Source organism: Seriola dumerili, unplaced genomic scaffold (assembly GCF_002260705.1).
Source record: "Seriola dumerili isolate Sdu_G_001 unplaced genomic scaffold, Sdu_1.0 BDQW01000043.1, whole genome shotgun sequence".
Taxonomy (NCBI): Eukaryota; Metazoa; Chordata; class Actinopteri; order Carangiformes; family Carangidae; genus Seriola; species Seriola dumerili.
Window position 1 is genome coordinate 2,185,748 of NW_019174298.1, and position 11,614 is coordinate 2,197,361.

The 11,614-nt window shown below is 42.1% G+C and overlaps 2 protein-coding genes across 4 annotated transcripts; one reads left to right on the plus strand and one right to left on the minus strand.

Moving 5' to 3' along the window:
• Positions 1-16: 16 nt before the first annotated feature.
• qrich1 (glutamine rich 1) lies at positions 17-7,809 on the plus strand. 3 transcript variants are annotated; one of them, XM_022739236.1, is made up of 12 exons: positions 17-273; positions 905-1,193; positions 1,288-1,383; positions 1,463-1,621; positions 1,720-2,496; positions 2,613-2,790; positions 2,893-3,047; positions 3,146-3,260; positions 4,273-4,381; positions 4,657-4,805; positions 4,897-4,987; positions 6,397-7,809. In XM_022739236.1, the coding sequence occupies exons 2-12, from the start codon at positions 939-941 to the stop codon at positions 6,581-6,583; spliced, it is 2,271 nt and encodes a 756-aa protein (XP_022594957.1). In that variant the 5' UTR covers positions 17-273; positions 905-938; the 3' UTR covers positions 6,584-7,809. The 3 variants fall into 3 exon arrangements, with proteins under 3 accessions (XP_022594957.1, XP_022594959.1, XP_022594958.1); XM_022739238.1 differs by having other exon boundaries at positions 1,481-1,621; XM_022739237.1 differs by having other exon boundaries at positions 17-217.
• Positions 7,810-8,228: 419 nt separating this feature from the next.
• On the minus strand, positions 8,229-10,851 carry LOC111217279 (receptor-type tyrosine-protein phosphatase beta-like). The gene is made up of 6 exons (XM_022739062.1): positions 10,771-10,851; positions 10,087-10,209; positions 9,808-9,968; positions 9,528-9,663; positions 8,615-8,685; positions 8,229-8,484 (listed from the first exon to the last, which is right to left on the minus strand). The coding sequence occupies exons 1-6, from the start codon at positions 10,849-10,851 to the stop codon at positions 8,259-8,261; spliced, it is 798 nt and encodes a 265-aa protein (XP_022594783.1). The 3' UTR covers positions 8,229-8,258.
• Positions 10,852-11,614: the final 763 nt, after the last annotated feature.

Below are 11,614 nucleotides of genomic sequence, written 5' to 3' on the forward strand. Positions count from 1 at the left end.
TCGTTGTAAGATGGCGCCCAGCGAAATATGAGTGGTTAAGAAAAAGAAAAAACTACAGCTATCCATCTAACGAAAATCACGAAAAATTAAGAATAAACCAGCCACAAAGAAACACCAATAGCACCTCGTTTCCCTGCTGGTTGGAAAAGGACCACCGTTTCGAGGGCAGAGAAGCGCTAGTGGGCGGTTCGATCCTCGGCCCGGTTGAGGAAGAGAGGTAGCTAACGCGCCTGCTAACGTTAGCTTGCTAGCAACGGAGATAACAAAAATACAGTAGGTGTAACGTTACTGACATGGGAGGGTTACCCAACTTCCGTTGTTTTCTGTTTACGTACCATGTGCTACGAAGTTAAAACATTGTCGTTCAAAGACATGGTGGCATTATTACACTTCGCTATACACAGCTGTGGTCGGATCTTACTTGCAAACAACACGCGGCTAGTTAGCCGTGTACCTGGCTAACCTAGCGCGTTGTGTAATCAGCTGTTAGATTAGCTCTTATAGAGCTATTGTACCATGCACACTATCGCAACTTAAATGTAGTGTACAACTTGCATGTTTTCGTCATGCAGCACTTTCCATCACCACTTTGAATACTGCATCGGATTTGGAAAGTGACCGCGCTTTTGTCCCAGCTCGTATACACGCAGTTAGAATTAACCCTTTCCTATTACCATCTGTGTATGTTGCCACTGGACAGTGAACTGTAGGTCAGACTGTAAACATTCTTAAGTTTCAACTAATGTCATGTTTTGTTAACTTTTTATTTTAAATTCAAAAGCCGTGTATGTTTCTTTTGTGTCGATGGTGTTGCCATCAACCATTCTATGTTGATGTTATTATAACTGCACATGAGCCTTACAATAATTTAAATCAATCGTTTGTAAATTCACCATGTCCACAGGTTCCCCCTAAAGAACAGGACACTGTCAGCAGCAATGAATAACTCCCTGGATGGTGCAGGCTCCTATGAGGAGCTAGTGAGACAGAAAGCTCGGAGCATCCCTCAGCATCGCATGAAGGAGTTCCTGGAGTCCTTGGCCAGCAAGGGTCCAGATGCCCTGCAGGAGTTCAGCCAGCAAAGTGGAGACACCACGACTACCACCACCACTATGGTCTACCAGCAAGAGGCTAACTGCATCTACACAGACAGCACAGAGGTGGCAGGGTCATTGTTGGAATTGGCTTGCCCGGTAAGTCAGTGTACTAAATGGCCATATAAAAAAATCGGTGAAAGAGGTCTGTCCTTGAAATTAAGTTTTTGACAGACGCTGTCTTCTGTTGCAGGTTCAGGTGCAGGTCCAGCCTCAGCAGCAGCAGATACAGGAGTCCACGTCTCAGCAACAATCTGTACAGCAGAATACAGAGCAACAGATAGTTCAGGTTTGTACCTTTAACGCACCTTTATGTTGTGCTTGTCACGTAATCCTGTTCCATTTCACTCTTGATACACTTCATTTAGGCCTATCCATATTTTCAGGTGCAAATTCAGGGCCAGCAGCAAGGTCAAATGCTGGGTCAGGTCCTCCAAGTGCCCTCTGGTTCCCATCAACAGCTACAAGGTGTGACTACTGCACAGCTGATTCAGCCTGGGGAACTCACAGAGGAGCAGCACCAACAGGTACACATGTGCACAACATGAATGCAGGATTACAAATTTTGTCATCAACCAGAGTTTAAATTTAGTTACCAATTGTCACTTGTTCCCATGTCTTTCAGCTGCAAGCCCAGTTGGTTGCAGCGGTTGCAGGAGGACAACAGATCCAAATCCAGACAGTGGGGGCCTTGTCTCCCACCCAGCAGCAGGAAAGTGCAGAGAGAAGGGTACTGGGAACCACAGTTGCCACATCCCAGGGAGCAGGTGTCCTCCAGCCAGCCAAAAAGCGCAAGGTGGACATGCCCATCACTGTGTCCTATGCCTTGCCTGGTCAGCAGGTAGCCACAGTCCTGGCTATCCCTCAGGGACAGGGCCAGCAGCAAAGTTACGTGTCCCTGCGGCCAGACCTCCTAACAGTGGACAGTTCTCACCTTTACAGTGCTACAGGCACCATCACCAGTCCAACAGGGGAGACCTGGACCATCCCTGTGTATTCTGCTCCTGCTGGGTCTGGAGGCCGCGAGCAAGTGACACACATTGCCATCCCCCAGGAGGCTTATGGGACAGTCCAGGTTGCAGGGGCAAACACTACAACAATGACCACAATGCCAACACAAGTTACTATTGAAAATGACAAGCTAAAAATCCCTGCCAGTCAAAGTCAAACAGCGCAGGCCGTTTCCAGCATAACAAGCTCTGGAGGAATGGGGGGGCAGGAAGAAGTGGTGCACACACTGGCTGCAAACACGCTGTTCCCTGCTCAGCTGATGAATGGAAACATTCACATCCCAGTGGCAGTACAGGGTTACCCCAATGCTACACAGTCCCTTATCTGGGACCCACAGCAGCAGGTACTGCACACGCAGGGGCTGTCAGGGCAGGACGCACAGCAGCTACAGGTACTAACACAGTTGTGGATTTGACGGATGGTCTTTTGTCTTTACCAAACATCCTTTAAGTCATTTATTTATTTTTAGCACATGGTAACCACGTTGGTGTGTTTGTGTATGTGCAGGGTCAGACAGTGGTAGCAGAGGTAGATGGTCAAGGCCAGCAGCAAGTGCAGGTGCAAGAGCTGCTGCTGCCTGCCACACTGAAGCCGGAAGAGGGCCTGGACGTCTGGCGGCTTTGGGCTCAGAGGAAAAACGCAGAGTTGGATAAATCAGACAAAAATAAACTGGCCCCAATTGGCCGTAAGTGCACACACACAATGTTTATTATAGTGTTAAAAAAATATATTTTTTTCGTCTTTATTTTCATCTGTCAAGCTTATGACTGACGTGTGTGTTTTTTAGGACGTCAGGCACTACGTTTCCAGGAGGACTTGGTGTCATGTGCAGTTGCTGAGCTCTGCATGGGTCTCTCCTTGATGACCACAGAGGCTCGGGGGCTGGAAGGGGAGTCTTATGAGGCTGATGTTCTATACTATGTATTTCTGTGCATACAAAAAGTAAGTTCACCATCCACACAAACACACACGCTCCATTCAACACCCATTCCTCCTGTTGGTACTACTGCATCTTTCTTTGTCTGTTTTCTTTCCTCTAGTATCTGTTTGATAATGGTCGCGTGGATGACGTTTTCTCAGATCAATACTACACTCGCTTCGCTCACAGTCTGCACCAGATCCTGGAGCCTTGGAGACCATCAGTTCATCCGCTAGGTGAGAACTAAAGGTGTTAATCAAACCTATGGTGAACTTGCAATTTGTGTTTTGTTGTTTTTATACAGTGCACAAGAGAGAAAACACAAACCAACCATTTTTGTAATGATACTGATCAAAATTTCTCAATCCGCATGCTGTAATTTTGAGTTAATGCTGATATAGAGTCTAATCTGATATTTTTATGTACTTAAATATTACAGCTGCACAGCAGAATTGAAGCCCGATGTAGGATTATAGTATAATGATTAAAGTCAGTTTTATTACCTCAGCATTCAGAACATATTGGTTGCAGTTGTTTCTGTTTCGGCGGGCATCCTATGGAGTTTTCTGTGATATAATTTGGGAAAATGAGTGTCAATGTGAATCAATCCCTGAATGATATGCAAACATATATGTTGATGACGTTTTGTCAAACAGTGAGACTTTGGAGGCGGCCACGTCTGTGAAATGCTCGTGTTTTTTTCCTACACTGTAGATATTATTAACTGAAGCTGCGGCTGCTCTTTATTTGTTTGCATCACTCTGTGGTCATATTCAGAGCAAAATATAAAGTATGAGAGAAAAACTGTCTGCTTGATGGTTAACTCAATTTGATTGTTATTGTTAGAATTGTTCTAATAATAATTATTATTATTATTATGGTTATTATATAAGATATATGAAAAGTTAGTGTTTTCCGTTCTAGAGGTTATCATAATTGAAGCTAGAGGACGACTGTCCTTCGAAGCATTGCTGTATTTTAACATCGGTTCATCAATCGGAGTGACAGGAGGCTCCAGTCCAGTTTTAGTGATTGGTTGCTTCAATTTGGATTATGAGGACTTTATTATTAAATAACACTTATTTAGCCAGAGCAGACCCCCTACTAGAAACTGTAGGTTTTAGTAGATCTGCTTTGGGTAGATTCTAACTATATGTTGGATAGTAGTAAACATAACAGATTAAGTGATGATTTGGATCCATCCAACTGGATACATCTTCATAGTCTGCTCTTTACCTCTCCTACCAGGTTACGTTATCCCCAGTCATGTGACAGAGGAAATGCTGTGGGAATGTAAACAGCTGGGAGCTCATTCACCCTCAACACTGCTTACAACTCTAATGTTCTTCAACACAAAGTGAGTTGCACTATGGTCCCACGTGAAGCAATTTACTTCAGTCATCACATACAAATGATTTTTCTATACTGCTTAACTGACATGCAGCAGCATTGTCCATTATATCTGTACATAAGGGCAGAGCTCCATGTAGATCACAGATAATTCCCAACTTGCATATTAGCAAAATACAACCATACAAAAGACATTGCTGTAGTTATTCTGTATCACCCCTCTGCCCCATTTTATCAACTGTCAACACACGCTGATCAAATACTGCATTATCTTTTTTTTAGGTATTTCCACCTGAAAACAGTGGATCAGCATCTAAAAGTGGCCTTTTCTAAGGTGCTTAGACACACCAGGAAAAGTCCCAACAACCCCAAAGACAAGAGCACCAGCATCCGATATCTAAAGTCAACAGAGAGGTTCATAGGTCAGAAAGGTAAGAGCGCACATGGATTTGATTTGTGCTGTGATGTCTGGGAGGAATCCACATTTTTAAGGATAATGAACCATTTTCTTTCTTTGTTCAGTGACAGATGACATGTACTCAGAGCAGCTGGAGGACCCAGAGAACCCACTGCGATGCCCCATCAAACTCTACGATTTCTACCTCTTCAAATGGTAAATATAAAACATAATTTAAGGATGACAAAAGGATTTCAGTGAAAAGGAAAATGTTTTTATGAGGAAACATGTTTTCTGAGGTATAACCTGTTTCTGTGCCTTTGCCTATGTAACGAATGATGAATCCAACCTTTGAAAATTTATGAAACAGTATCATTGATAAGAAAAAAAACAGGTAAAAATGCCTCTTGCTGCTACCATGTAGAGTCTTTCACTCTGGCCAGGTGTAGGCATGACGAGAGTCGAGCTTCTCTTTTGAATGTGCTGCTGCTGCTACATTCAAATAAAACTCTGTGTTGTGTTATTGACATGCAAGGTGGAGTACACATTGCACTCTGTGTTCAAGTGCTTAAACTTGTGAGAACACTGTTGCTAGGCAACTGACAAATGGATGCTGTATAATAACTTTTTTTTTTTTGTTCTCTTCTCAAAAACGGTGAAAGATTTTTAATGTTTTCTGCCTCTTAACAGCATGCCAAGGAATAACGGCAACTAGCTTTTCTGGCCTTGGCTGCCTTTTAAAAATGTCAGCATTCTTCACTGAAAATGGAAAAAATTGCTACTTAAAAAAAAAAAAAAGAAATTACCACAGAGTGGGTTGTTCATGTGAACCAAGTAATCACAGCCACATTCAAAGGATTTTTTTAACACCTTGGATCCGATCAGTCGTTTCATGTGTAACATTTTACACAAGGACCTAAAGGTTGAGCTCTCTGGACATGGAAGCATAAGGGAATATGCAGTCTGTGGCCACTTTATTTGGTACACCTGTACAATCTCATGTAATTCAATGCAACAGCTCCATAAATTCTCTTTGGAAGCCAAAAAAGTTCAAGTTTTTTTGACATTGTCAAAATGTGTAAATGGGAGAATGTGTTTATCACTAAAGTCATAGTTAAAGGCAGTGTCGTACTCGACTTCATTATATTGAGTTGTGTTTCTAATGTTTTTTGTCCTTTACATTTACATACAGAATGTTAGAAACACCTTCAATACAATACCACCACTAACTATGACATCAATGCTTAAACATATTATTGAATTAACACAAAAACTGGACATTGTAGGCATCTTAAAAGATGTACAGTTGAGATGCACGTGTACCTTATAATGTGGACAGTGTATGTCAATAGGATGAGGAGATGATGGCCAACATTACAAAAATAAGACCCACATTGTAAAAACTGGATTTTTCCCGTGACAGTATCTTGCTGTCGCTCCAGCATTTCATAGACATCAGATAGAAATTTTATTTGAAGGCACACCTTCCTACTTCATTATCTCAAAAAATATTTCATAATTTTTTTTTTAATGCACAGACAAGCTGAAACTGTAACCTTGACATCTGATTAATAAACATATCCTGAAAGTGTCCTCACACTGTGTTCTCTCTGCTCCTGTGTCAGTCCACAGAGTGCTAAAGGTCGCAACGACACCTTCTACCTGACACCTGAGCCCGTGGTGGCTCCCAACAGCCCCATCTGGTACTCCACTCAGCCAATCCCAAAAGAACAGCTGGAGCAGATGCTTGCCCGCATCCTCGTCGTCCGTGAAATCCAGGAAGCCATTAACATGTCGGAGAGCGTGCACTAGTTTGACTGGGAGGAGAGCAATTAATGGACTAGACTCTCCCTCTTTCTTTTCACCCAGCCTTTGATTGCTCATTATCAGTAGTTTTCTATTCTCTCACACCCTCTTGTGGTCTGTTAGGGTGGCATGTATATGTTTATATTCATTATGTGTCAGCATATCTTGCGCACACGGACTGTACATACACATACAAACAATACAGATAATAAGTTGTCTTACTGAGGCAATTGCTCAAGTTCTTTTTTTCATTTTTGTTTTGGCCAAAGGATGTAGTGTCTAATCTTTTTATTGGACCTGAACTCTAATTTAAGTGTTATTTTAACTGTTGGTTCTCCTTACCAATAGTCTGGAACAGTTCATTTTCTCTCCTCATTTGTTTTAATCTGTAATATACTTCATATATATTTTCGCTGGGGTTGGCCTGCGCTGTGCTGCTTTTCTTAGACATCCCTCTTTGTTGCTCTACCTTCCCTCATCTGCCTTGTTCACTGTTAAGTCTCACAGTGAGTACCTCAGTGGTATTAAGACTGCATTACGTAGCCAAACATAGGCTAAAAGCGCATTTTCAACTTGTGTGAATTCTCCCTCTTTCTTTGTATTTCTCGCCTGTCTTGAGCTGAGTTCACATGCGGACAAACCGAACTCTGGAGATGACTCGCTTGTTAGTGAATGCTGCTTTGGGCTGTGACGCCCCCTGTTGGACTAGCTCAGCAGCACTAAAATCGCACCAGGACTTTCCTCCGTTACGGACTTTTATTGCAATACAGTGTCACCACTCGACCTGCAGCTACTAGCACTTGCCACGTGGTGGAGACGTGGCAGAGGGAGCGTGAAGGATGCTGACTGCTGCTGGATCCTCCTTTTCTCTCCTCAATACATCACCAACCCCCAAAACTCCACCCGAAGAGGGATCTATTGTATCATACATGTTTATTACATGACAGATGAAAGACTCTAAGAAGTGGGATAGCCCTTAATGTTCTATAATGTATTATACTCATAGCTCCTTCATGTACTGTAATGGGTTTCAGTCATCTAAGGAGAATGGCAGTGCCTGTGTGTTTTTGAAACATGACCTTTTTTGTACAGCCACTATACCATGTGTCTGCCTTTCTAGCAAGTCCAGTATCAATTCTGCACATGCATCCTTAAGTACTGATAGCCTGCATTGTGTGATATAAAGTGATGCACAATGATTTTTTCTAAATAAAAGTCATCTCACACCGTCACTTTATCAATAATGGAGGCAAACAAACTCACAATAAAAACACTGAAGTGCCCAAACATCTTTGGTAGCTGCACACAGTAGACCTGATCTTTGTGCCCGTGTGCACCATTAGCATTCACAGGTATCAGCCTCACATTATTCTTGTGAATCCTGTGGTAAGTAATTCACAGTAGAGGGACAGGTTTGTCCTGAATGGCAGGCGATTTCCTTCATTTTTGCTCCTGGTAGCAGTATGAACAGCTGCGTCTGCAGTTTCTTCACCAGCATTTAGCTGCATGTTGCCAGACCAGTTTTCCGCCTGCAGGAGCCTGTCACACAGCATTATTTCTGCCTTCTATCCTTGCATGTCACGTTCTGTATGATGTTATTTCAAATGTTTTTTTTTGTTTGTTTTTTTTTTTACCCAGTGTCTTGCTTGTGTCTCTCTATTATCACTTAGAGTAAGTGAGTTCAGGAGGAGTGTGAGCCTGGATTAAATGGAGATGAGGAGGGCAGTAACCTCCTCAGTAGGTTCCCTGGGTGTAAAATCTGCTGTATTGTGTTCTGCGGTGGGTCTGGTGGAGGTTTCTGTCTGTGACGGTGACGTCTCCTCCTCCCTGTTCGGTCTCCCCCGGAGCCATGAGGTCGATCCTGAACGTGGTGGTTAATATTCGAACTGGCTCCCTGAATCTGTGGGCTGCTGGGAAAGAGAGGACACCTAATTAGAACGGCATCATACGTTACAGTGACTAACAATACGCTGCCTGTGCTGAAATTCAATATGGTGTGTGTCGGTGCTCAGTGGGAGCTTATTTCTGCACTCTCACCATGCTGAGGTTCCTCCTGTTCCTCCACTGAGCCATTGTAGCAGACACTGATGTACAAATATGTACTGCTCCTGAGTACACACAAAGGAATGAGCATGTAATGAGGCTGCTTCATTTAATGGCGTTTGGGATGAACCAGTAGAGCACAGTGTTTATGAGCATGGAGATGATAGGTTTATGAGTTTCCTAGAAAGCAATGGAATACACGTGTGAGTGAATTACAGCTATTCATTTTAACACATGTATTATTACAGTCTAAACTGGAGTATGGGTCCTCTAACAGAATATTACATGGGTGTGATGATAAATAAGCAAAGTTATGACTATGAGAGGTGTGATTCAGAGGTGCTGCACATGTACTTAAATATGTCTCAACAAATTTCACTTATGTCTGATAACCCTGTGCAGGTGAGTGGTAGTGGAAAGTTACTAAATACATTTACTCAAGTACAGTACTTAAGTGCAATTTTGAGGTACTACGCTATAGTTAGTTACTGTTCAGATTAAGTTTAAGTAACATTTATCATATATTATTAGTTTTTGAAATATGAAGCATTTTTATACTCTAGATAAAAACTAAAAAGAAATAATAATAAAAATGATAATAAAAGAAAAAAAATTCTGTTTACACACAAATGCATCAGCAATAATACTCCAAAATAAAAAGGTTGCATAACAAATGCTTTGAATACCTTACTTTTACTTGATTTTAAGTTCTATAAGTATTTAACTTTTGATGCTTAAAGTACATTTTACTGCTAATTTGTTTGTAATTTTAATTAATTACATTTTTGAAGATTGGACTTTTAGTGGTAATGTGTTGTTTATTATTTGGTTATTTCTACTTTTACTAAAAGTAAAAGGCTTCACTACTTCTTTCACTACTGGAGGTGAGTGTCAGTACTGGACTGACCAGATTCTGGACCATCCACATTCGATGTAGCCGTAGATCTTCCACAGCAGCGCGGATATCAGGCTTGATGCCCCTGGCACACAGCTGCATCAGCCACAACAATGTAACAAAAGTCCCTGACCTCCCAACACCTGCACTGAAACACATAAACAGAGGGTTGACTTTAAAAAGTCTCATGCACCATCTGACTGATAAACTTCTGAAAACTCTGCAGGATTATAAGTAAGTAATGGGTTTCCTGAAGGGGTGTTTGTGATGGGCTTAAAGTCAGTGGTCGGACCTGCAGTGCACCACAGCTGGCCCCAGGCGAGGAATGGCTTCTAAATGCTGCCGGACATGGTCAGTAAAAGCACACAGGGAGGATGGGTCTTTAGGGATGCCCCGGTCCGGCCAGGAGGGGTAGTAGTAGTGTGTGATTATCCTGTCTGTTGGACAGTATCTCTGAAAAACAAACACTTTACTTCAATCCAACCGAAAGACTTCTTTGTCAGTGCACACAGAAGTCCACAGCAGCAGTTTACAGGCGCCAAAGGGGATGATGAATGTGTCTTCTGCTCACCTGTCTGAGGTTAATGGTGGTGATAAAATAATCTGGACCTTGTGTGCGGGTCACTGTTGTCACTTGGATCAGTCCATGATGAACTGTCCGTCGTTCCAGAGGCCAATACCTATCACACAGCACCTGAACACGTAGAAATGGGGGGCAAAGTCAAAATTTTAAAGAAATTGTGAGGAATTTTCTGAAATTATTATTTTGGAGAGTTCACAAAAGATTGATACCACATGTCTGTACCACTAGCAGGTTGTTAAGCTGAGTTTAGCACAAAGACCGGAAACATGTCGCTGTCGATTATACATTTCAGATTTAGTGCAAATTAAATAAATGATTTCATGTGTTAACCACTGAGCTTTAGAGTTGTTGGTAGGTAGACATTGTTACCTTTGGACATTGACAGGAAACAAGTCCTTCAAACTGAACAGCAAAATATGGTGTTGGTCATTGCCCCCCCCAGAACAAGACATGTAAGTGTTTTCTGATAAAGACGCCTTTATTGACAGGATGATATCGTTTACTACTTCTCTAAGGTTAGGAGACCTTTGTTGTCAGGAAAGTGAAAAACACCTTCTCATCTAACCCTTGGTGAGAAAGTGAATTCCACTAAAAAAGGAAATTATTTCTTCAGATAGGTTACAGGCACACCCATCAAAACACATTCCCACAGACTGAATATGTCTTTCTTACTATGTCCTTGTCTCTCAGAGCTGTCACCATGACGATTACCCTGACATTTTGCTCCCACACCATCCTCCAAAAGTCAGCCATGGTGTTGTGCAAAGGACCCTGGGTGCAGATGAAGTCTCTCTCTGATCCTCCACCCTGAATACAGACGCACAGTCATTGACAGATGCAGAGACGGATGGACAGCTTGTAAAGCAGGAAAACAGTGACAGAGTAATGATGTAATGAAAATGAAGGACAAAATAAAATTCAGTGGAAGAAGTGAATGAGCTCTTACAGGCACAAAATTTGCGTTGATGTAGTCAGTGTGTGGGTGGGAGTTTTGAATGGACAGCCTCACACGACAGTGGTCATCTACGATGGTCGGGAAATAGAAATGTGAGACAAATAAGAGTCTCACACATAGCTACACATACAAGAGAAGCTGTAACCTGTTCTAATATATGTTTTGCACTTACATGGTAAAATGTAGGGGTATCTGTTCTTTTCTCTGTTGGCCTCTGAGTCCCCCGCTCTGGTGGGGAGGTCTTTGCCAACTTCATTCAGCGACTTCACAGAACCAAAGACATTAGCACTCGTGACAGACATTTCTAGCCTCACGAATCATAAATCTAATGCCAATGTCAATTTATAAACTTACTAGTTACCTCAAACTCCTGTTTAAAGCCTCTGTTGTCATTGGCAGCAAGGGCCTGGCATCGAAAACCAAACTCCTGCAGAATCTGCACTCTTGAGAAAGTTTGCACCCTGTAAAAATTGCACAATTGTATTACGTTAAATCATCTTTAAATCAGACAATATTGATAAGTGTGGTGGTGATCCTTATTTATCTTCAAGCAAATACATA

What these genes read in the sequence shown, in the direction of transcription:
- qrich1 (XM_022739236.1), top strand. Translation starts at nt 939, where the DNA reads ATGAATAACTCCCTGGATGGTGCAGGCTCCTATGAGGAGCTAGTGAGA. An exon ending in TGTTGGAATTGGCTTGCCCG is followed by an intron (nt 1,194 to 1,287) that starts GTAAGTCAGTGT and finishes CTTCTGTTGCAG; the next exon opens with GTTCAGGTGCAGGTCCAGCC. An exon ending in GAGGTTCATAGGTCAGAAAG is followed by an intron (nt 4,806 to 4,896) that starts GTAAGAGCGCAC and finishes TTCTTTGTTCAG; the next exon opens with TGACAGATGACATGTACTCA.
- LOC111217279 (XM_022739062.1), bottom strand. Translation starts at nt 10,851, where the DNA reads ATGGCTGACTTTTGGAGGATGGTGTGGGAGCAAAATGTCAGGGTAATC. An exon ending in CTCTGAGAGACAAGGACATA is followed by an intron (nt 10,210 to 10,770) that starts GTAAGAAAGACA and finishes CTACGTGTTCAG; the next exon opens with GTGCTGTGTGATAGGTATTG. An exon ending in CCAGCTGTGGTGCACTGCAG is followed by an intron (nt 9,664 to 9,807) that starts GTCCGACCACTG and finishes TATGTGTTTCAG; the next exon opens with TGCAGGTGTTGGGAGGTCAG.